The 26037-nt window shown below is 40.4% G+C and overlaps 1 protein-coding gene across 5 annotated transcripts in view; it reads left to right on the plus strand.

Moving 5' to 3' along the window:
- The window catches only part of TGFBR3 (transforming growth factor beta receptor 3), a 140043-nt gene extending 124227 nt beyond the window's left edge, over positions 1-15816 (plus strand). For all 5 annotated transcript variants that reach the window (XM_027651849.1, XM_027651851.1, XM_027651852.1 and 2 more), the window contains 3 exons: positions 3330-3365; positions 5374-5481; positions 11807-15816. In XM_027651849.1, the coding sequence (XP_027507650.1) occupies positions 3330-3365; positions 5374-5481; positions 11807-11925 (263 nt within the window). In that variant the 3' untranslated portion in view covers positions 11926-15816. The remainder of the gene's footprint in view (positions 1-3329; positions 3366-5373; positions 5482-11806) is intronic.
- Positions 15817-26037: the final 10221 nt, after the last annotated feature.

The raw sequence follows: 26037 nt of genomic DNA on the forward strand, positions 1-26037 counted from the left end.
GGAATACCAACAGTGGAATTACAAAGTATTGAGGGTGCTAAAGCCTGATAAGTTTGTAAAGCAGAAAGGTGGCCACTGGAGACTCATTAGACAGTTAAACTATTAAGAGCAAAAGATGAGATGCACAAAGGTGCTCCACTTTGGTGGGACTTGTTTGATTATGTAATCTGTATTGCAAGAAAGTGAGTGTGGTTAGTAACTGATTGAAGGATTTGGAGAAGCTGAATCAAAATGTTCCAACAGTGTCCAAGGGCTGTTTGACCTTTGGAATGTTTTTTGGGGAGCATCAAAAAGATGGGGATCAGAAGTCCTTTAACCTCCATTGTACAGTGCATGCTTTTTAGTCTTCCAACAATTTAAAGTACCATACAGCATTGCTAGAGGACATAAGCAACAACTGCTTCTGTCTAACTCTTCAAGTCAGCTCATATTTAGTTTTGGAGGATTTTTTACAAATTTGTTAGTACAGATCAAATCCACTGTGAATTAAAGGTGAATATTTGATCTGTCACTTAAAACTGTGCTTTGGGCCTGATTCTGTGCTTTATTTTTGCTCAGCTCTCATTTTATTTCAGTGGGCTTTCTATTGGGAGTGAGTAAATCTTGCAACTGAAATTCAGCTTTCAATAAACAGTCGTACTCTGAGCTCTCTTGCCCTTGTGATGTGTGGCGCATTGTGTGCAGCTCCCATCTTGGGCTGCACTCAGAATGTTGTCTTTGTCAGAGGCACAAGGTCTTAGTGTGCAAAGACAAGCTAAATTTATAAAGATTAGTTACAAGACAACAGCGTGATAGAGTATTTCGTTGCATTGTGGATGATTTACTCTAATTGTGGGATGTTTGATGGAAATCTCCCCAGCATATCCCAGCTTTCAGACATAATACAGAGTGGCTCATTAACAACATAGCTTTGTTGGTGTGCAGTTGTCCTGCAGTGAATCAAGCAACCCCTTTCTTAAAGCCAAATGCCAGTATGTGAACCTAAGATTTGAAGAAATTATATCACGTTACTGAACAGTAGAATTTACCTCTCAGAGGTGGTGTTCTTCATTTTCTTTAATATGAACAGACCAGCTTTCACTGTTATAAACCATACTGTGTGAGGTGTTGCCATTGGATCTGCTCAGCAAGCCGCTTGTGAAAGTTAAGTGCTTGATGTTTCAAAAGTCAGAACAAACTGGTTGTTGCAAAAGTGTCTTTTATTCTCTTCAGACATAAGTTTATAACTGTCATTGACTGTACTAGAAATCACAATGGTATATCCAAATGAGAATAACTCTTCCTTCTCTCCTAATTTTGTTAGTTATTTACTAATATAACTGTTAGTTATATTATTGCACTAGATCCCAGTGGAAGTGTCTAAAACCTAACTCCATGCCACGTTCTTTCCCTTTGCATTCCTACATTTCACACACATGCTCTCTCCCACTTCAATGAAAGGCATATGGATGGCCCTTTACATGATAGGAATGACATGTTCTTCTGTTGAAATAATCTACCACTGTCTTGTTCAGACTTTTCTTAAAGTGTGGAAACTTCAGATAAGTATTTCTACTGCAAAAGGAGACAGGTCATAGAAAGGAGGTCAAGTGGGCAACTAACAAGTGCCTCTATCCTACAAAGATATAGAAAATTACAATAATTCTAAAGACTTGTTGCTCTTGTTTTTAAATTAGATGTTTTTTGTGGACCTCAAGGATTCTCACTGCTTCTGAATTGCTCTGAGCAAACCACAATAAAGTACATGTAAGAACTGGATGACTGAAGCGAATTGATAATGGGCTACGCAGCTTATCATTAGCAGATTTCATATTCTCTGTAGAGAAGCCAGTGATAGAAAGAGCATGGAAAATTCATTTTCCTCTCAGCTTAAAAGGAATTTTTTTGGCACTTGGGATATGCTAGTGGAGTGTTTGGACAATCTGATAGTGCCCTTACCCATGTTTGTACTTTTCATTCCTCCTTGCTTTCGGACCAGCCCTCCTCACAAATCTTACATTCAGTTATACTGTTGGTGTTATGTTTTTTTTTGATTTTCCAGCTTATTTGTGAATGCACACCCAGACACCCACACACCCCTCTGTGCTCTCACCTGTTTCTTACTTCTGTTTCACCTGTTTCCTATTATCTGCCAAGAGATACTCATGTGTTAGAACAAGAGTCAACAATACAGTTTAAGAATAAAATGCTTTTTTGGATTTTGTATGCATGCGTCTCACATGTCTCAGAGCCTAATGGTCTAAAGGATATTGCTGGAAGTTTAGCACTGCCGTCTGGGTTTTAGAAGTTAGAAGCATAGTCTTGGTTTAAGAACACTTAAAATAAATAAATATATTTATTTTCAAGGTTTTTTGCGCTGCTATGTTTGCATAACAGTTAAACTATTTTTTTTCAGTTACTGAAGATACAAAACCAAGTATTGAATCAAATCCTTTTACATCTGTTGCACTGAACATAGTCAGATAGGCTGGAATTTAAATGAGACCCCTGAGTTACTGGACAATCCAGTATCAAACTGCAGCTAACCAAACAGGTCCTTGGGTCTGAAGCCAGAATCTCTAGGTCTTCTGCTTGAGGTGACATTCTTGGAGAAAGATAAGAGAAGCCAGTTCAGCAAAAGAAGGGAAAATTCTTCATTTTTTAAACAATTGTTTCTTGTCTCTTTCTGTTACATGCTGATAATGATGATGATATTTGATGTTCTTGCCAAGAATAATAGCTTTGATACAATAGCTATGATCTTTCAATTCTTATATATAATTAAAAAACCAAACCAAAAAACCCACACAACTTTCAAGACTACCAAGTAGGACTCAGGAAAATGAATGAATCAATACATATTCATGCAATTTGGACAAAGTAGTGTGTATTGTGCCATAAAATCACTATTCTTCAGAGGTGATAGCCAGTGTTTGACTTTTTTTGTCCCTGTGATTTAGCATGCTGGTATCTCCTGTTTGGGATTAGTGAGTAGTCAGATGAATGTAGTCACCTTTAAAACAGCCTTCCACATAAGAGTAGCCAGAGTTACTGTGGGTCAGACCTGGTGACATCTGAGTTGGGAAAGGTTGCACTGTACTTGCCAGCAAAATATATGATGTATGAATGATACCGTAGATAGGGTCCCTTGAGGAATAATTGTTATATGAATAGAATTTTTCTGAGATAAGTGAGATTATTGAATTTGGGATGATTTTCCTGAAATTCCTGGTTTGTAAAAATTACAATTAATGTTTTTCTGTCGGATCAGAACTGCATAGTTTGTAGGCTGTATGTGGAACTCTATCTGATTAATGTTTTGTGGATTTTGTTTTTTTGTTTTAAATTAGATCCTTCTCTTCCAAAGCCAAATGTGAGACAGCCACGTAAGTAACTCTTAAACCAATCCCTTTAAAGCTTTAAATATTTGTCTATAAAGCATTAGATAAATTAAAATTATCTTCAAGCTTTGTGAGTGTGTATGTGTATAATTCTGAAACAGAACATAATTCTGACTCAGTTACTGATTGAGAGGTTCCTATCAGCATTTAGAGAGAATGGCTGTGACTTTTGATGGATGTGATAATCAAATTTGGGAAAACACCGTTGAGAGTCTCAGCCTTAGCAAGTTCATTTGCTGATATGTGTGCATTATTTCCCCCTTCTCTGATGAGGCCACTGTTTCCCAATACCCGTGTTTGAGCAGCAAAGATCCTGTAGAGCTTCTGTGTCCTAAATATGTCCTATTCCAAGCCTCACTCATATCCTGTGCTGCAGCTGGCCACATCCCCAGTTACTCTGGCACCAGCACTTACGTGCTGTAGATGAGATCACTGACTTGATATGGATTAATTTCTTTGGTTTTTCTGTTGTCTTGGTGTAGTGAATTAATCAGGGTCTATTAATGACCCAGAAAAGGAGCAGCACTGGAAGGCAATAATAAACAGGAAGGTACAGATGATTTGCAGCCAAAAGCAAGAATGAATGGAGAAAAGGGAATTTAGAAGAGGAAGTGCAAAGAAGGTTTTTTCCTCTGTTCCTGTCCCTATGCCTTCAAGACTAAATTTGCTCAAAATAACAAGGGCAATGAGAAATTATGCTTCTGCCACTTCTCCATGGGACTTTCTTCTCTCCACTAAGTTTCCTCCTAAGAGGAGAGGACACTGACTGGTGCCTGGTGGAAAAAACAGTTGTGTTTAGGAGAGTTTTTTCTGTTTGCATTTAAAATGACTGAAAGTATCCAGAGAAACCAGAAATAGCCTCATGGAAGAAATGAGAGAAGAACCTTCTAAGCCATTATATGTCAGGTGTTGCATATGCAAACTAGGTCACAGATACCCAGAAATGGGTCCTGAAGGCCCTTGCCAACTGGAACTGCTGGAGAAGACATTTGTCAAAGGAGGATAGGAGATGTCCTTAGGGACATCTGCTGGGTGCAGGATTGTGTAAAGTGAGGGTGTTGGTTGTATTCTGAGAACTGAAAATTCCACTGAAGGATACTACTGAGATCCAGTCAGCTCATTTCCTGGCTCGAGTAGTCAGTAAAATTCACTGTCCTAAGCCATTTTGTGCACTGGGAGACATTAAAAGTACTAAAACTAAAAATCAGTTTTGTAAGAAGAAATTTTCCCAAATGATTGCTGAAAGAGTGATTATTATTTTTGAAGTATTTCTAATTACCAAAAACAAAAACACAGAAGCCAAAAGTTTTTCTGTTTGGATGGTCAGCATTAGGGGGCAACACATCCAGGGACCAGATGTTGTTGCCCTTGAAATGGTCCTACAAAAGGGCCTCTCCCCTAGAAAGTGATTTGCATGTGTGTGTGTGTGTTTCTATTTTTGTGTTGTGGAATTAATTTTAGTTACTGAAAGCATTGCCAAATGTGAAAAACAATTGCTTCTATTTATGTTTTCGCTGACTTTTTGCTGGCATCTCTTCCCTCTTAACAGCAGTTCCGTTCTCCACCTAGATTTCAGACTGAACTTGCAGGAGATGTAGGGGAAAGCTTGCTTAGGCCATTTAAATGAAAAACGCCTTCTGCCAAAAATATCTGCCTTTTTAAAACACTTTTAAGATAAATGAATATTTAATTGAAAGCAAGTTATTAACAGCCAACTGAAAATGCTTAATTTTTGCAACGCTTTCCAGATTGGGGTGTGCTGACCTGAGGTTTTGCTTTGTGATGTGGAACAGTTAGCTGACCTGAAACCACTCTCTGAAAGCTTCCCTTTTATTTCCTTGATGCAAATTTACTAGTCTGTTCCTTAAAATGGTGCTTAATTAACTATGAATTTTTAAAAAACTCTCCCATGAAAGTGTAAGGGTGTATTTTTGTAAAACAGCATCTGCCACTGATAATGAAAAGTCCTTGTGTTATGTGTGTTTACCTTTAGCTGTGTTCTACGGGCTGGACACGCTGACTGTGGTGGGCATTGCCTTTGCAGCCTTTGTGATCGGGGCCCTGCTGACAGGAGCGCTCTGGTTCATCTACTCTCGCACAGGTGAGTACGGGGCTCTCACAGAGCTCAGTGCAGATCATGCAGCATACATGGTGTGATCTGAAGGGGAGGGGAGCCAGCAATGGCTGTCCTGGGCTTTTTTATTTTTTGCCCTCTCCTCTTAACTAGGGAGTTTTCCAGCAGCTCCTCCCGTGAGCCTGTATTGTGTATTGGCCAATTGATACCCGCCCTTCCCTACAGGGAAATGTTACACATTATGATTTAAAATTTGGTAAAATAATTTTAAATGTGAATCTTGAAAACTCACATGGGACACAAGTAAAACTCTGAGTATTCATGGTTTATGCATTATCATTAGTAGCATCTCTGTATTTGAAATTTAGTTAACATTTCAGTTAATGGATCCTTTTTGGTTCCCATACTGCTTTTTAAAAATTTTTTTGCAGTTACTTCATTAGACCAATGTGTATAAGGAGTGGGCCAAATGGTTAAGCGAATGCCTTATTTACATAGACATACTCTGAATATAACTAGACTTGAAAATTTTTCTTGGGCCTTGATTACCTGAAATTTTTGCCACAATTATTTATTCCTCCATTCTTCAACTATTACATTCAATTGGTAGAAGTCATGTGTAATCTTACTTAACTGTGCCCAAACAAATAATCAGGAATGTGCCTGAATTTGGTGCAGCCTTTATGCATAGATAATTTTCCAGTATCTCCTCAGAATTTTTTCCTGTACTAAACTAAGTTTGCAGAAATAGAATACTCTGTTGGAAGAAGAGGGAGTTTTGGGAGCTTTCTGTTGCATGTCATCTGCAAGGTGGTACAAAGAGTGGACACTGATGGAGCCAGCATGATTTCCAGCACGTGGCCTTGGCTGCTTGTGGATTATGGGGTATCTCAGGATTCCTAGAGCATGCTCTACTCCCAGCTACTTCTACTTTTAACCTCATAAGACCCTACCAAGACCTCTGGGAGGAGGGGAAAATGAGAAATCAATAACTCTAAACCTGTGCAGCTCTAGAGCAGTGGAATTTGCCTGTAGCCCACTACAGGGTGTTGGGTTTTTTGGCATCCAAAACCTCATGCAAGCTATTTAGGAGGGAGAGTCTGGCCCTGTTGGATCAGAGCTCCTGTAAATATTATGACCCAGGAGCTTATGTTAATTTGGAAAAAAAAAAACCTGTGGGCTTTTTTCCAGTTGGCAGTACAACAATTTTATATAAGCAGTTTAATGCTTCTCAGTGCATCAGCTGTGTATGAAACTTGTTTGGAATTGGGGCAAATGTGGAAAATTTAAAGTTTGTGATAATATGTATAAATTGTATAATCCTGTCTCGTATACTACTGAAACTTTGTGGAAGAAAAGTAAACATAATTTCAGTGAGTAAATATATAAGTTAAGAAGGTAATTTCCACAGGTAACCTTTATTAACAAAAAAAAATTAAAACAACTCTTAAATTAATATATTTGGTCCTTTGTTTGTGGAAGTTCAATCTCTGTTCATATACAGAACCTCTGTAGACACAAGTTGTGTGTCTGTAGTCAAGGAACACTGGGAATCCAACATGAGAAATCTTTCAGCAACAATAGAACTTGGACCACGCCCATTAAGAGTTATATTAGCAAAGTATATCAGTCATAGTGACCACATAAGGAGAGGGCAACTTCTCTGGCTTTGTGTTTGAGAGATGAAAAAAGTGGAGAAAAAGGCCAGAAATAAAGTAATAAATGAAAATAGAAGAAAGGACAGGGACACTGTAACGCATCAGATTACAGAATCACAGAAATTATAAAAATTATGCAGGAAGTTATCTGGTTCAGGTTTTCAAAGAACTGTGAAAGTGAACCTATGTTCCTGTGCACATAATTTTTGTGCACGTAGTATCTTGTATCTGCAAAGCACAACAGTGCAGCCAAGGCTCTGGCAGGGACAGTCTCTTAAGAGGGCAACTGCTGTGGCAGACAAGATAATCCAGCTGCAGTGGAAACATTTTAGAGCTGGCTGCAGACTTTTATTAACACAAGGAGGGGAAAAAAAGTTAATCTAAATTTCATCTACAGAGTGGCTGTCTTTTGCCATTAGAGAATTTAGGCATTGCTGAATCTTTTTCTGATATCTCATCTTTTGTTGCAAGCAGTACTGGGTTTCTAACTCATGATTTAGACCAAAGGTTGGAAAATATGAGTTCATTCTAAAACGGAATGTTGCTGATACTCAGAGCACAGATAACAGCTACTGCTGGTAGAGAATGGCAACTTGGGATGTGTGAAGTAAGGTGTTTTTATTGCTGTAGTGCTGTATGCAATGCAGCAAAAGGCCACCTTTTTGCCAGTAAGGAGATTTACCAATGCACTTTTATCAGTATGTCTCTGCTGGTAACAGAGCGTTACATGAATGAACTCTTTTGTTCTCTTGGTGGGCCATTAACATTAAAACCTCAAACAAGAGATAGCAGAAGGGAACTCCAAAACAGGTAGAAGTTAATCTCCAGATGTTGAACAAGGATTGTTGTGTGGAGTTTTTTCATGTAGGTCTTTTGCTGAGTTCAGTCATGAAAGATTTCTGCTAAAGCATCAAAACTGTACTTCAGAATACACTAGATTTTCTGAAACAAGTCGGCGTGGAGTACAAATGTTCTAAGATACATGGGTAGTAAGAAAAGAGAGAGAGAAAGCTAATATTAGAACAGCAGAGGAGGAATTTTAGCTGACTTTTCTGCAAAAGGACTCTGTACTTTTGATCCTTCTTTTAGTCAGTTAAAGGACGAGAAAGGTGTTGGTCCTGCCTGGAGAAGACCCAAGGACAAATGGAGATAGCAGGGATTTGCCACAATTAACCCCATTTATCTGAGGACCTTATGTAGAAGCAAAAATTTTGCGGTGTGCATGGATGCAGAAACCCTTCAAAATTTAACCATATAAATATGTATCAATGTAATAACTGCCTTAATAGGGATAATTGAGTATTTTTAGGAACGGACATGCACAAGTCTGATTAGTTAATGAGAGCGTTAAACCTTGTAAACTGTGTTAGAGAACATCTGTCCCTGTGTTCTCTTAGGAAGCGCGCTTTCCTCCTTCAGGCAGTGTTGCAAGTTGAGAGGATAAACTGTTCCAAAATCCGAGAAGTTAAAAGCGTCCCTCCTCCCCCACTTCTCCCTTTTTTTATGGGATCTGATTTAAAGTAAACTGACATAGCAACCAATTATATTTGGCAAATGGAGATAGAAAAGCAAACATTCAGACTTCCTGGACAGGGAGTACAACTGGCAGCTTTCCTAAGTGTGAATAATAAAGTGCGTGTTGTTGCATTCAGATGGGTAAAAGCTTGTTTACTGTCAATAGATGAAACATGTCCATTCTGAGCAGTTCTGGTTCGGTAACATGAGATACATGAAGCTGTTTACATGAAAAAGACAGATGGAGAATGCCTCTTTGGTGATAGTTTACATTTCTTTACATCCTTTTCTTGAATATTCCCTTAAAGAAAGCTTTTCTACAGTTAGCTAGGTGTTGAGGAAATAAAATACAGGAAAAATCATCCAGTCCAGATGTAGTTGCTAGGCTGTGTTTGTATCATCACTGTGATTTGGATTTTTTTTTTCCTTGAGGACGTTGAGAATTTGTTATTGTTCAACAAGTGACTGTGATATATTGTGGTATATCAGAGCTGCGGATTGCGCTCTAGAAAAGAGGTCCTGTGCAGGCCATTGAATTACAGTGGAAGGAAGGAGTCTTCCAACCCAAACAGAAGGGAAGGTGCCTCCTAGGACACTTTCCAGAGGAGGCGGGAGGGGAGAGTGAGCCATTGGGCTTGTACAGGGACTCTGGCATTGTGCTTTCTCTTTGCCATAAAATGAAAACAACATGTGTTTAGCTTATAAATGAATTTATGGTTAAATGCATACAGATCGTGTTGATGTGCTGAGGCTGACCAACGCTGTGTGTAACCATGTGGTTTGTAAAATGGGTGGCAGCAGAGCTGTGGGGAGAGAGGGCGGGGGCCAGGGGCCCTGCCAGGGGAGCGCAGAGGCCGCCCTTCCTCTGCACCGCCCAAGCGGCTTCTCCTGCGGCTGGGGATGGGGGTTTGCCCCCTCCCCTCATTGCTTTCTGATGTTTGTGTTCCCTTGTTTTGTTTTAATGAAAGGGAGTTTGCTTGTCACTGCCTTTATAAATATATCCTGTAGTACAAAAGGAAGGAAGGCTTGTACACAAACAACTGAAGAAGGGAGCAAGTCAGGAGGGGAAGAAACATCCAAACAAGGCTTATGAAAGCTTTTACAGCACGATGACACAGACTTTGATTTGATACAGTTTATTCTGATTGGTTGCAAAGTCATTTCCAAAGCAAGTTAGAGCTGAAACTTGATTTATTTGCAGATGACTGGGGGCAGATTCTGACCTGCTGCCTATGAGCAGAAATTCACTGCTTGTGGATGAGCTGCATAGTTATTTGTTACACTGGGAAAAAGAGAATCAAACTCTGCTCACAAGAGTAAATGCTGGACTGAACGCTGAATTTAAAAGCAAGATCCTCACCTTCTTTTTAAAAGTTTTTTTGGGCTCCTTGGCCATGTGGTTTAGTAGTTTAGTTTGTTGTTTTTTCTGTCCTGTCCCATCCCATCCCTTCTTTCCTCCCCATTCCTAAACCAGTGGGGTGTAAGGCAAGAGCTGTGCATTGTGGGGCCTTATGTGCACTTCAGCTGTGGCTGTGGCTTCAGCTTGCAGCATACCTGCTGGTTTCCGTTACACAGAACACTTGCAACCTCTGCTGTAAGAAATCCTTAGACCTCCCTTGTTTGTAGCAGACCTCAGAATACTGAGCAGCCTGCAGAAGGATATTTTGTGGCCTGAGCCACAAAGCGTTAAAGGCACACTTCCTCTGCAGCCGCATTCCGAGGAGCTTGAGCTCTGGCAGCTGGGCAGCAGCACACAGGGCAGGGGGATGTGCCAGAGCAGCTCCTCCGGGAGGAAGCTGTCTCGTCCCTGCACTGTAACCCTCTGGATGCAGGCTGTGCCTCCAGCCTTCAACCTGTCACTGAAGCAATCACTGGGGAACAGGATCTCCAACAAATCCTGAACATGGAAGAAAAACTGGGCTCTGCAGACCTGACCTGTGGCTTCAGGTTTTGGATAACATAGGATAATGTGAAGCAGGAGAGCTGCATCACTACAAACTCATGAAGCAGGAGATGAGGCCTTTGATTTTTCCTAGTTGCTCCTACCCATGATCCAGCAAAACATTTCTGTCTTGCTTTTTTACTGGGAAAGCAGCCGTGCTGTTTCTGGCTGCCACAGGAGGTCTGCAGCTCAAGCAGCAGCAGTCTGACTGTGTTACTGTGCTGAGATCACAGGTTCACATCCTGAGAGATGAGCTCAAGGGAGGGGGCAGCTACAGTGCACATTATATAAACTTAAGTCTTACCATCTGTTTTGAAGAGACTATTTTGTAATATTGTACAGATTTGAGCACTGTAGCTTAAAAAATGCCACAGTTATGGTTTCCTACATGGTCTCATTATGACCTTTTGGGCATTGACATAATGGCACAATTTTTACTTTCATGCTTAGTTGAGAGCCAAATTTTTCCCATGGAATCCCAGGCACAGGTGCAGAAGATGTATGAGGAGAGCAAACGGAAACCTAGGTTTTGTCAGGAGCCATAAATCAGGCTTTAAATCCTAGTGCTTGTTTTGGCAATCTAAATAACGAAGGGCTTTTAATTTATTGTCAGTAAACAATTGACAAGAAATAGTGAGACACGTTCTCGCTACAGATTTTAATTGCTTCACATACTGAGGTAGCTATAGGGGAACTTCCTGCATTTTGTGTTAGGAGTAAATCAAGTCAAGCTTTAAGCCTGTTGTTTTTCTGCATGAAGAAAACTGACCATGTCTCAGGATATGTGGTATCCAGCTGATTGAAGGACACTGTCTTCAGCTCCACTTTTAGTAAATATGCTGCTCTATAAACTGGCATTAAAACTAAGGCCTGCATTTCATAGGCCTTTTTCCTGCAGATAGCAAAACTATAAAGTGGTCTGTAACAGGACCCATTGAGTGACAGCTGACGGTAGAAGGTAGACAGTGTCTATCTTGGCAGTTTCCATCAGCTGCTTTTAAAGTGCAAAACAGCACTATTGTTTTCCCCACATGCATAGCAATGTTAAGATGCCAAAGTCTAGTAACATTGTCAACAATACTCTGTTTGAGGTCTGTCCCTCAATGTATTTACTGCATGGAAATACAGACCACCAAAAGAGGAAGACCGGGAAGGAGTGAATTGCTGTTTTCAATGACATTTAACATTTTCAATTTCTCTTTTCTTGACCCTACCTTTTCTCTTCCCTTTCCTTCAGGGGAAACAACAAGAAGACAGCAGGTCCCCACGTCCCCACCAGCGTCCGAGAACAGCAGTGCAGCTCACAGCATTGGCAGCACACAGAGCACCCCCTGCTCCAGCAGCAGTGCCACCTAACCTGGGGGGACACAGCTGAGGAGCAACATAGGAGCACATAGGTTCCAAGGACTGTGTGTGGACATCAGCTTTTTAAAGTTAAAAGGGTTGTTTTGGTTGCTTCTGAAAAAAACGAGGAGGGATTTTTCTACAGGAGAAAAAAAAAAGACTGATTTTCTTTTGGGGAAGCCACTGTGTGTGTGTGTGTGTGTGTGTATGAGCACACAATGCATGAGTGAACACAGCCTGTTGGATCTTGTTAGCATGTTATGCTACATGTGACAAAGCTACTAATTTTACAGTACTGCAACCCATTCTGGGGGTTTTTGGGCCCCTCAATGTGAAGTCTATGCCAGTTTGGAAAAATGCTGCTTTGTCTATTCAATTTTTTTCTTTCCCTGAACCTTCTCATTGACGCAAAGTATTCATTAAAGGAATTCAATCACAGAATCATAGAATGGTTTGGGTTGGAAGGGACCTTAAAGATCATCTAGCTACAAACCCCCTGCCGTGGGCAGGGACACCTTCCACTAGACGAGGTTGCTCAGGTGGTGTCCAGTATGGCTTTGAACACTTCCAGGGATGGGACATCCACAACTTCTCTGGGCAGCCTGTTCAGTGCCTTACCACCCTCACAGAAAAGAGTTTTTTTCTAATATCCAATCTAAACCTGCCCTCTTTCAGTTTAAAACCATTACCCCTTCTCCTGTCACTACACAAGATATGGAGAACAAAGATGACCTTAGGTAAAAGGATTTCTGTTTGTCTAAGCAAGAAAGCTTCAAGGTCAAATCTCTTTGGTTAATAACATTTTATTATTTCAGCTACATTTAGCCACTTTTGAGTAATGTTTGTTTTGTTCAGCTTACAGCTACAGCATCTCATTTGCTTTCCTGTTGTGTTTGTAGGTTCAAGTTTGTTCCAGGTATTTTTGTTTTAATATGCATTGATTTGTTAATTGGAAAAGAGCACACTAACATTCCCTCTCTTGTTTTTTGGGCCAAAGCTCTTTAATAAGAGATTTTTTTTTTTTAATCTACTATACCAAATACAGGCACACACAAACATTAAGACAAAGAATGGTCTTGTGCACTAACATAGCTGTGTGTGTATCTTTAATGACAATGTCTTTATGCAAGTAGATGTATACCTAGGTATACAGAGCCTAACTTACCACTTTTAACAATTGGAAATTAGCTCAGTGTCCCTTCCACACATAAAATATATAATGTTTATATATATATATAAATAAAAAACTGTCTCTTTGGTTTATAGAAGATAGAGGAGATAAAGAAGTTGATTTGGTTCTAATCCTAGCCCTTTGAAATAAGAGATGGGTTTGAGAGCACAAAGAATATACAGTAGAACTTGTTGTTTGTGCAGAATACTGCCTATTGAAATTGTTCTCTGAAGATAGCTGTGCAGTTGTTTGTACCAAACTGTTGTATGAACATTGCAGTTGGATAGTCCCAAAGTAGTATCGGAGTATGGAAATGGCAGAAAGGTACTAATTGTCACAGTATTTTTTAGTGTTGTTGCCTTATCTTGAGCTTCAAATTGATGCCAAATGAAAAAAAAAAGACACTTTTAATGTGTAATTGTTTGACTGTTGGTTGCCACTTTGTAATCATAATGTGTTCTACTGATTCTTCTCCTTTGAGGAAAAGAGAGATTGTTTTCCTCTAAAAATGAGAGGAATAACTTTCATTAATTTTAGTGTTCTGCAAGAGAGGAAGGGAGTTCATTACACTTGAGCGATAGTCTGCTCTGAAGTCTGAGCTGCCGGTCTCTTGCTGATTCTACACTTGTGCCTTGCTGATGCCAGGATGGTTGAAGTGCAAGATAAGCGATAGACCTAAGTGCCCAGGATAAGGTAGAATGTTGCTCACTCTAAATCAAATCTGTTACTAATCCTGCAAACACTTACACGTGTGAGTAACTGCATGCCTCGTCCTTGCTATTAGAAGCACATGCTGGACTCTACACACCACAGCTGGTTTCAGTGTCCATGCAGGCAGTTGGTGCACAGAGTTACACATACAAAAATATTTTATGTTAGCAGGCCAGTGAGTAGTCCTGGTCACATGGACAGACTGTCACGTGGGCGTAGTTCTCCCATGCATGAGGGTTTGCAGGATTGGCTCTGTTACGAGTTGTCGGGAGGATGAATGTGCTGCCTGTGTGGTTGAAAAGAAAGCGCTTTGCCTAACCTTCAGCAGAATGTATTGTATAAGCATATTCTATGTGTAAAGTCTTTAAAGATGTCTTCAAAGAAGACTAGAGTCTTTAAGTTCAATCATAGCTATATTTTACTACATTAAATTTCTGTATAAAGATATATTTAAATGTTTTAGATAAATGTAAGTTACTCTATATGAAATGTTTAATTTCAATTACTGTGAAATTTACGTATTTTGTAAATTCTTTTCCCCTGTTTTAACCCTTTCCTTCCTCAGATATTTTATTAAGCAGTTTCTGATAGGAAGTATTAGATTTGGTTGTTGGGACGGACAGGTTGAAAACTTCTCTGTAAAACAGATAATTATATATTTTTGAGAGAAACATGCTGCATTATCAATCTCTTTAAAACTGTAAATTTAAAATAATTTACAGATTTATATTTACCATTGGATAAACCAAAAATATGTAAAGGTCAAAGATTTGATTTGTTGACTTGTATGTGAAATACAGTTTAAATTAACTGAACTTGGTGTACTCAGCTATTTAATTCAGAAATTTTAATCCACTTGAATTAATCATCTATTGGAAGTTACTAAAATGATTACTTAGCAGATGGAACAGCCATTTCTGCTTCAATAAAGAGAGAGGCAACCAAACCTGGGCATTCCCAGTTAATAGCTTTATTACAAAAATGTATAGTACTTTCCAGCAGCTGGTAAGCTGCCCTCAGTTCAGATCACTGATACGCTTATAAGCTCTATTTTTATAGCAGCCATTTGTCTCTGCTGCAAGTTTCTGTGTGTGGTGTGGCAAGGTCCCAAATGTGTAACTGCTCAGCCACTGATTCCCACCTCTGTCCAATGTGGTCTTGCCATGCTGGACTCACATGGCAGGTCCCCGTGGGGTGTGGAAGGCCAGTGAGACGCTGCTGTCCCAGCAGAGGTGGTACAGCAGGGTTTCAGAGGGATGGAGTCAAGGGGTTAATTTCAGCATGGTGGAATCAAGTGCAAAGGAACTTTTTGTGTCAGAATGGGAGGATTGGGCTTAAAAAGGGACACCTTTTGCCTGTAACAGCTATTAGTAACATACTTAAACTCCAAAGTAGACTGCTTCTTCTGTCATGTGTTGTCTAATCACTAACCTTTTACAGCATTTGGTTTTGGACATTACTATATTCATGTCTCAAGAGGTCAGATCTTTCTGTGTTAGGCTATTTTTGTAGCATATTCCACATGGAAATGGATTTTGCAAAATTCTGTAAATGCTGATGATTGTAACCTTCCCCCTACCCCTTTCTAACCCTTCCTCTCCTGTTTGTTCTTTCTGTTATGTATATCTACCTCATGCTTCACAAGAAGACTATACTGTTGGTTGTGCTGATAGCCCTTCGTGTGAGGTGACTGTTTGCCCTGTTTGTCATTCATAGGGATGTTCATAGTGTTATCAGATCTTTGCTGCCATGTTCCTACCAGTTCCAAACACAGTAGTCTCACCTTTGAATAAATAAGTATATTTCTTTAAGATGCAAATGCCAGATGCTTTTTTAAATCAAAGAATGGGAGAAATTTACTTGCTAATACCTGTGGCCAGTCTGAACACCCCATTTGTATTTCGTATTACATTCAGTATTTCAGAGACATGTGGAAATGCATAGTTGTACAGTTTTGATAACCACAGTGTCATGTCATCTTAGTCTCTTGTGCATAATAAAGTATATCAATTTATTAATAATTGATGCTGTGATTCATTTATTTGAAGCCAACATCAGTAGATCAAGTTTTGTCTCACTACCCTGTTCTCATGTCCGATAAACTTCAGTGGGAGTTGTGTGCATTAAAGGTAGGATTTGATTCTGTGTGTCCACCTCTGTTTTCACCTTTCTGTGTTCTTTTATCCATTGGCTTTGATTGACTTCTCAATATCACGGCTTCTTGCAGAAACCGGTAGTTATATTTAGTTCATGCTGCTGTTCTTCACTCTAATTTGAAGTCCAGAGCTCTGATCCAGTGGGCATTGAGTTGTTGCATGTCAAGACACAACCTCAGTCCACTCCTACAGAAAGCCTGGCTTGAGCACAGTCAAGCCCCAGGGTCTGCAGCAGCAAAGTGCCCTTGGGTTGTACCCGTGACCGCAGGTACATTGGAGACACATGAGCAAGTCTGTGTTTTCATTAGTTAAGGGTCTTCCCCTGCTGGAGCAGATAGTTGGCTGCATATCAGCAGGACAGGGATTTGGGTGTTTACTATCCTGCTTATTGCATTGCTTTCTGTATTTCATGTGCAAACTGTTCTTCATGGGCACTCAAGGGGAACCAGCCTCAGTGGTATTTCCCTGGGTTATTCAAAGGTTGTGGTTATTGACTCACAAAAGAGAGTTCCTTAAGAAGGAAATCTAAAATGTTTAATGATCGCTCTTAAAAATCAAGATTCCTTCAGTACAGAAGAGGCTATTAATTAGAAGCAGTTCTAAACTACATGTTGCCTATGATTTACCATTCACAGAGCTGCAGTAGATTTTTTTTGCTTGATAACAACCATATTTCAGTTTCTGCATTAAGACAGTTTTGTTTTCCTGTGGAAATGAGCTCCATAGAGCTGACTCACAGCCTAAAGATGCTGGAGCTGCTGTTCACCTTTGCCTGTAAGATTTGTATTTTGACAGAAACATGGTGGAAAAACATGATCAGTGTCTCATTTGAGAAATTAATTTTAAAATGTAATTATTAGCCAACAAATTGTGATGCGTTTGCATGAGTATTTTTAGACATCAAGAAGTAAGACTATTGCCATATTGCAGAATAAGTGTCAATGTTGTGGGTGTTTGTTCTGTCAAGCACTATGAGTGAAGCAAACGTTTTGTAAAGTCAAAAAATACCAAGTACCAGTTTCAGAAAAAACACAGTCCAGAGCTCTTCTAATTTAAACAGAATTAAATTTATCACAGTGTTCCTTCCAAGACTTATAAAAGGAAAAGGAGACAATATTTTGATAAATTTTCACAGCTGTCACTTTGTAATTGTAAAGCAGATATTTATGAGGCTGGAAGTCTGTTTGCAGCATATGTTTTTGTACAGTGTTCCCAAATCTCAGACCCTAGATGTGGCCTTGCCAATCTTTGTGCATTTATACTTTGTGTAAGAAAGATCAAATTACATCTCTTCACCTGCTTGAAGAAGTTTATGACTCAAATTACACATCTATAGTCCCTGATCTGCTGGAAGCCTTCAGGGTCTCACTGCAGCTTGTCCAGAAGGTGATGCACACCGAGGTGTCTCCCGGCTGTGCAGCCAGTCTCGCCTGTCTGGCCTGCACTGCTGAGCTGCAGGTTTACTGTGTTTAGGAAAAATCTAAAAAGGAGTTGGTTTATGGATAGCTGAGGACGAAGAGCAGCACAGAAGTGTTACTCCTGCACTTTTGTTTAAATGACAGATTTTTTTTCCATCCAGTTATTTTGGCATGTATGTCTGAAGAATTGGTTAAAAAAATACTTGGGTGGAGGCTCTATTTTGCTGTTACTGCTGCTTGTAAACTGCTGGCTCTAGTAAAAAACATACTGTGCTGACAAAAAAATAAATCATATTCTAAAAACCAAAATACTGAGTGTTAGGCAGAGAAAGCTAATGGTATTTAGCAATGCATTAAGTGGCTCACCACTGTTTTGTCAGTAGATCTTTTACGGTGTGCCTGCAAAATCACACTGCAATCTGTGCAAGTGGCTGTGGTTTTCCCAGTGCTCTAAGCATTTAACTTCCAGATTTGCTTTGTAAACAGGGCGAAAGGATTAAAAAATTCTAAGTCTGTCCTTCATACAAGGAGGCATATCCCATGGGGTTGTAAGAGCTTGGGATGTAGGGAAATTCTTTGCTCTATGAATATTTTTATTAGTTCATGATTCTAAAAGTGATTAGTAACATTGACTGTTAAGAACAAAAAATAAAATAAACAGGAAGATTTCAGAGGAACATGCACACAGGGCATTTGCAGCAGAAATATTTTTGAGTGCCAAAACATGTCACAGAAAATTTAAATCACACCAATAAAATAACATGAAGGAAGCAGTTAAGAAGTGTGTGGAAATGGGAGACTGAAGACTCATGCCTGAAAGGAGCAGGACCTGGCAGGCTTCCAGGGCTGCCACACACTGGCTGTGGCCACAGCCTGTCCCCAGCATGCCAAGGGCATTGGGCTGGGATAGTGCCTGTCACTGGAAACTCAGGATATAGTGCTGGGCATCAGCCAGCTGGGCAGGATTATTATAGACAGGACTTATGCTGCTGACTTGTGCATATGACCCTGTGATATACCCTTTATTAACAGTGTTTCAGACAAATCAGGGGGGTGTGTGTAAGCTAAGCAACTCTCTTTGGCTTTTGCGTTGAGAAGAAGGGCCATGAAATACAAAAGGCTCTGGCCAAAAGTCACAAACTGCAGTGCTGATACTTGGGATGGTCAGACAGAGCGTGTTTGCCTTGCAAGCAGAACAGGTACAGTGGCAGTCCTGCCTCTGGGGAGTCCCTCCGCTGCTAAAAAACAGGCTCAGGAGTTCAAAATAAAAAAACCCATCATGAAAAAGAACAAACTCCTGTCTTTCCCTGTCCAGCTTACACAGGAGCAGCGAGGCAGAGCGGTTGCCCTACTGCTGGGAGATCTGTGGCCTCAGGCAGGATCAAAGTGGCAATTTGACTGTCCCAAGAGGGTTTTGCAGTGGAGCTCAAAGTGAGAGGGGAGGCAGCTGTCAGCTCTGGGGGCAGCCGAGGGGTGCATGGCAGCATTTCTCAAGGGCTCCTCGGGGAAAGTGAGTGTTCAGGTGTAGATTTGAAGGAGTGCAGACATGACAGACCATGTATGCCCAGTGGGAGCGTGTGATGGGAAAGACAGAGCTGTTGTGACCCTTTTTGGACAAAGTTAAATATCACTGCTGGTGAAAGATGCGTGTGGGTTTTGGTGGGGAGGGAGATGACTCACATTTTTAGCTTAATAGTTAAATTGCTGTCTCACTGACCTGCCATGTGGGGAGCGATGAGGGGCCCTGCACCCTCCAGGTCTCCAGATAGGTCTGTACAGCATCTCTGCTGCAGGAGGCACCTGTGCCATCTGGGACTCTGGTCACAAACAGAGCTGCCCTCGCTTTAAGAGGAAAGAGACCCAAAGGTGGGGTTTTGGGTCACAGTCTTCTGACAGAATGTTTCAAACCCTCTTTTAGAGCCCCAGAAAGAGCTCATCAGGCAGCTCCGATACCCAGGGCAGAAGAATCACATGTAAGCTGACGAAGGGTGCTGGTGGTGGGGAAGATGGTCAAGAGAGAGAGGCAGGAGCAGGTACAGAATGACAAACACCTACACAAGGAAGGTGAGGCTGTTATTTTAATTTACATAGACTAAGCTGGCAGTGCCCTGAGTCTGATGATGTGGGGAGACGATGTTGATAATTAAAGATGGAAAAAGGAAGAAATCCATGATGAGGTTATTGTCAGGTTGGTTGACAGAGAAAGTTGGATTAATGCTGTGATTATGAGTGTTGTAGCATGATTGTACTGGCTTTATCCGGGGAGAGTTGAGGGATGATTACACTGGAAAGCATGTATCAAGCTGACACGCTTTGTACCATTACAAAGCCGGAGTAAGTACACCCATGTTTTTACTGGCAGTGCTTAGTTAATTTTTCTGTGACTTCCCTCAAACGTGTGTCCCTGAACTGACTCATATTTTGGTACATGCTAGACAACAAGGGTCTGTCATAAACCAAGAGGTCTTGCCTGGGCCAGCTGCCGTCCCAGTGGGCCATGGAAAGAACAGGATGATTTGCTCTGTGGACAGAGTAATTCTCCCGTGTGGGTTGTGCCCATCACCTGCATCATGGGATCACCTACCCAGGAGGCCACAGTTATACTGGGAACTTCAGAAATCTAGCTCTGGCAAGGTGTTGGGTATGGTTAATTTTGCCTTCTGTTCCTGACTGAGCACCTGCAGTGAGCCGGGATGAATCCATATGTAAATCTTCCATAGACAGCATTCCTCACACTGGGGAACAGTTCTTACAAAAATCAAGTTCTTAAATGTGAATGAACTCATAATTCTCAGAGCTTATATATGCTGGTGATGCCAGTGTAGAAATACAATGATATAAGTTTATTTTGACACAATCAGTGAAGGTAACAGTTATATGGAAGGAGACTAAAGGAGATCAGAGTCACTGCCATGCAAGTATGCAGCTTCTGTCTCTAGGTGGGAGAACTCGAATGTTACTTCCTGCTTACAAACCTTTAAAAAGATTTTTCACAGCACTGAAAGAAACCAATGTGTGTAAAACTGGAGGCATTTGCTGAAATAAACCTACTCCTTCAACTTCAGTCAAATTCTGTTTACACCAGCAAAGCATCTCTCAAGTGTGTAAGCTGTTTTTTAGCACCAAATAAGAGAACTATAATCTGGCAAGCAGACAGTTTTGACAGCTGCCAGTGTGGTTCAGATCCAAAGATGATTCCTTGAACCCCAGCTCTTCCCTCATTCTTTAGACTTTTACTGAAAACAGGACCTATTCCCTAGTCTCTCATGTCATGCATACTTCTTGCAATGTTAGTTCAGCACACTACCCGTTTTCTCCAAACATATGAATTTTGCTGTGCAGCTGTAAAGCCCTCTTCCTCGACTCTAATCAGCATTAAAAGCTCTTATTAGCAGCTGAAATTCCAACAACTGTGATGCTGGTCCTGCTTTATGCATTTAAGTCAAGAAGGCTCACCTTTCAGACCAACCAGTGCAAAATACTGTGCTCATTTTTTAAAAATGCATGTGTTTTGAGCAGAGTGTGCAAGGTAGCAAGGCACTGGAGCGATTCTGGCTTCAATGACTTGGGTAGGTTTCATTATAAAAACCCCAGAGAAGGTTGAAACAAGTGTTCTGTGCAGCACACGTGCAAACATACAAACAATGTGTTAATTAGTAAGAGATGCTCTACAGCAAAGCCCACAGGCTCTGTCTGCTGCAGCACACAGAGGACAGCACTTGAGATCTCCTCACTCACAGTATGGTTGTGGGCAATGTCACTCTCCTAAATGGAGAGAAATGCTGCCAGTGTGGAGCACTGGGCTGTGTTTCCCAGTGTGCCACTTCGGGATTTGTGAAGCTCAATGGCTTCCAGGCTGCCAATGGGCTCATTCCTGACAAGGACAGCCAGCAATGGGCCACTGCTGCTCTTGTGTCCCTCTTCTCAGCAACACTTGGTTAGGCCTCCAAGGAAAACATTAGTCATACATGAATCAGCTGTAACTATCCCACCCCTTATACACCCTATTCCCTATTGCCTGTTCCCAGATGTTTTTAACTGGCAGCTACTTTAAAGTGTGTCCATGCTGTGGCCAGGACTGCTCTAGTTAGCACTGTATGTGATGAAGCCCACTCACCAGGGAGGCTTAAAAACTGTTTCATTGATCCAAGTTTTCAGGAAGGTTTCTTCCTCTTTTTTCCTTGAGCTCATTGCCATTCCTGCACTGACTGCCATCCATTCACATTTCCACTCTTCCATTTGGATAAAGCAAACACACTTCTAGCTTGACACTTTTACCTTTGTCTTTTGGAAGTGAGTTTGTAAGTTAGGTTACCTCACTAGAGACAAAAAACTAGCATGTGGCTTAGAGTTCTTCATTATTAAAGAAATACTTCCAGAAAACAGCCTGCAAAACCCACACAGACTGCAACGTGCATTCAGGGCTCATCAAATGCCTTAGAATAGCAACCAAAATAGTAAAATCACACATTGCTCTTAGACAAGTAGTAGGTAGGGGGGGAAAATAACTGTATGGGCTAAATATGTTTGTTGTGTTAAACCCTTTGGGAAAGATCTTAAGTTTGTGGGAAGAAATGACTGTTCAGTCCTGTAAATACAGACGTGTGAAGCTGTTGCACAGTGCTAAAATATTTTTTAAAGGAAGTAGAGTTGTTCTTTTATCAGTCACCAAATTTAAGGAAACAGCTCATCGTGTGTCATGAGCTGTGATTCATTGTCAAGGACTAAGATATTTCAGGGATGTTCTGTGAACTTCTCACCTTCCCCAGGACTGACTGCCATTGAAGTGCACACTATTTGACCCCTGACTAAAGGCTTCTAACATGTGATTCAGACTTAACCAAGCTTGCATTGTCCCTAAAACTTAGCTTTATTTTCCCTAAGATTTTAGTACTAAAATTAAGCCTATTTTAAGCTGATTTACTGAATTATATCACACAACTCTATGCCTCTGGTTGTGAATTCAAATAGGTACTGGCAGCCTGTTGAGGAAATTTCAAATCTTTGTTTTATTCTTACAAAATACTTGATAACTTCATGTGGATGTCATTTGGATAGTAAAAACACTCTCATGGAAGGGTTGCCCATTTCTTTTTTTGTGAGGAATACTGGTTGATCAAAGCTATCATATAAATCTTGCAGAAGCATCAGGTTTTACTCTCCATAACACAGTAATAAGAACCATTCACTGGTGATGCTATTTAAGAAAAACAGTTCTCCATGGCAGTGGTTTTCTTTTGATGTTCCTATCAGGCCTGTGCAAACAGGCAAATGCCACAGAGCTGAAACCTTATTGCCTGCTAGAATGTCACTGGTATCTAATACCGCAAGTCTGTTTTCCAATCAAGGCACATGGAGTTTTGTGTATGAATTATTGAAGCCTTTAGTGGGAATTTCCCACCTAAAACTCTCTCCTGCAGATCCGATGAACAACTGGCTCTTTACTGTTGATGTCTGTTTATGTATCTTCCTCCTCTCACAGTTAGAGTTCATTTTGCAATAAAAGCACCTTGTGATTATTTCCTTTCTTTTTAAATCCTGATAGTAACAAATAGGTCTTAGCAACCTATTTCTTGTAAGTTTTTGTTATTTCTGCATATTTCAGGTGCTGCAATACAGTGGAATTACCTTTATAATAAAAGGTTCACACATTGTAAATCAGAGAAAGAAAATATCTGTTTAGGCCACCTTGTCTGAGACATCTGGAGGTTTGACGCAGATTTTATAGCAGAGAATTAGTACTGGTTTCTGTGTCACAACTCCTGATTATCACCTGAGTGAATCAGGTTCTGGTACCCAGACAGAGGAAACTCAGAGCAGATCTTGATAGGTCTAAATCCAGGGGATTTGGGATGTAATAATATATTGTTTGAGATTTATACGATCTACTTTAAGGCGTGTGGGGGCACCTCTTATCTGCTCTGTTTCATTTAGGCATCAGTTCTGAAGAATGACGTTCCCTGGCCAAAATGCCATTCAAGGAAGGTAACCCTGTGGTTCCCAGGGAGCAATGTAAACCACTCTGCAGGGCACAGCACAGTGGAGAGCCCAGCTCTGCCAGTAACCCTGCCAAGGCACTGAATTTTTCTCTGCCTCACTTTTTTTTCATATGGGGCTTTCTTATTCACTTTAGCACTTTAAAGATGATGCATGTCTGAGAGCTGACGTTCTGGGGGGAAGGTCTCTGTTCTGCTTTAACTACTTCAGCAATCTGCAGTAAAACGTGAAAGGTTAAAAGACTGTGCTCTAAGTGTTTTCTAACTTTTCTTGCTGTTAGACACATTTTGCCAGGTGCAAAAAAAGAAAAAAAGTAGTCCTTCACTATATTTTTAAATCAAGAAAATTTCCCTAAAATTTTGAAGTACGTATTTCTCGTTCCTCTCAGTAATTTCTTTTCACCGTGCTATCTGCAAAGGCAAAACGGTGAAATACTCATTACTGTTTCCTATTGCAAATAACATCAAAGCAATTTTATCCCAAACAGCAGGTACATCCATGAAAAAGTGGAATTCAAGAGCTGTTATTTTATAGGCACAATCTCTGTTGCCAAAGCCGGCTTTTTTAAAATACCGTTCATTTATAAATCTGTAAGCTACATTAAAGGATAGTGTGTAGGATGTAAGAGGCTGTTCTTCCTTTTTTCTGCTTCCAGTTCTCATCCAGTGTGTTTACAGCACAGTGTCTTTGTCACAGCACACAGAATTTGTGGGAGAGTGAATCTGCACAAGTGTTAAATGCCATGCTGTAAACTAAACACTCCCAGGAACAGGAGGCACCATGAAAGGATTCATATGGTGAAGAAATACTGTTTTCCTGGGTAAACTTGAAACAACCATGTTTCGTTGACTTCGTGTTCTGAGAAAACTTTTGCTTTAAGCAATGATGCCATGCCCTGTATTTTTTAATAAACTTTTCACTCTTACATAGAAGAATGTTCTGCAGAATGATGGAGGTAGAAAATATCCTGACTTAGTAAAGTTGATTTGTAGGTCAAAAGAATTAGTCTAATAATCATCATTGATGATTAAAAGATGTTGAAATGCACTGGATCCCCCACTTAACTGTGGCCAGTTTATTTTAAAGTTCCTCGTGCTGGAAAGATGAATGTTGTGCCACAGCTGGGTGAATCACACAGTTCAGTGAGACATTCAGTACAAAAGTATTCTCCTCTTTAGAAACCTGTGTGACCATGGCCAGCATCTCTGGTATGGCTGAGGCTCAGTACTGCTCTTCTCAGCTCCCATTCTGAGGCTGACCACCAGGTTGGGAGCTGGGATACCTCAGTCTCATCTAACCTCTGTTTACTCTGTAATTTGAATAAAAAGAGTTTTCCTTTTTAGTACTGCTATTTTCTTTGCCCAGCCTTTGCAGGAAGTCTGAAGTTTGGCTGCAAAGTCTGTCTTTCCTTTTGTGGACCTTTGCACTGCAGTGCTCTTGTCTTGCTAGGAATTAGGGGTATCCTGACTCTTTGCAATCTATCCTTGCCCACCATCTCCTGCTACCCTAACAGGCTGGAGCATCCTGTAGCAACTGTATTGCTCCTGCCCTGGGATATCTTCCTCCATCTCTAGCCTGACATGTCTAACCTACAAAAGGGGTTCCTTCTGTAGAGTATCTTCTCCATTTTTTATTTTTCCTACTGTGCACTGCATTCAGACTGGAGACAAGCACAGTTAAATAAACAAGCATACTTAATAGTGAAAAAGCCACAGGCAATAGTTTTACTGAGGGTGTATGTTTTATCCATGATGAATGCTCTGAAAATAGGATGAGAAACTGGAAGAAGTGGTAAGGGGCAGCTCAAATGGCTTTGGAGATCTCTTGGAAAAAAATTTTTGAGACATCTACTTTGTATGATGTGATTATTGTATGCTGGGTGCATTATGGAGGTGACTCACTCGTTGCTTGGGTGCTGAAGGGTGAAAGAGAAACAGGAGAAGTTGCCTGTATCCTTGTAGAAAGCTTTGAGTTTTCTTTAGTAAACTCTCTGCAGGGTTCTTGTTTTGACTTTTCACAGAAAACTCTCATCCTATTCTCAGTCTAATTATGATGTTTCTTGCAGAGGAAGACATTTTCCCATCTGAGCAGCCAGCTTGGAATAAGGACTACAAGGGACATGAATAAATAACAAAGGAAGGAGAGGTGGAGGGTAAAAGGAACATTAATTAAAATCCAAACTTCCAGTATATTGGAATTTATGATCGTTTGGGGTTGTATAAATACTTTCCTACAGTGTATTCATCCAGATATTATCCTTACAGAAATTCATTTAGTTAGATAAATCAACAGGCACAAGAGTATGGTTCATGGGTTTTTTTGCCCAAGTTAACTCTCCCATATTAAGTATGCACTGACATTTATGGTTCTGCTCGAGTATCTGTTCACACAGAATTTTATGTTCATAAATCTACTTTAACTTTTGACCATTACAGTAATCAACCTCTTGCCCAGAAAAATTCACTGAGTGCAGCAACCTGTCTATGGAGATAGGACTCTAGCAAGGGAGACCACTTCATTTGAATGGTGACTTTGGAGCAATAGGGTTGCATTAAACCGTTATGTTTCTCTTTCCTTATCTGATCAGTTCGTTGATTGACTTGAGGTTTTGGTGCCAAAAGTAGTGTTTTGTTTTTAAATTATTTAAATGGGATTTCTTTTATGTGCCTTC

This window comes from Corapipo altera, unplaced genomic scaffold (genome assembly GCF_003945725.1).
Source record: "Corapipo altera isolate COAL_440 unplaced genomic scaffold, ASM394572v1 57, whole genome shotgun sequence".
In the NCBI taxonomy this organism is placed as follows: Eukaryota; Metazoa; Chordata; class Aves; order Passeriformes; family Pipridae; genus Corapipo; species Corapipo altera.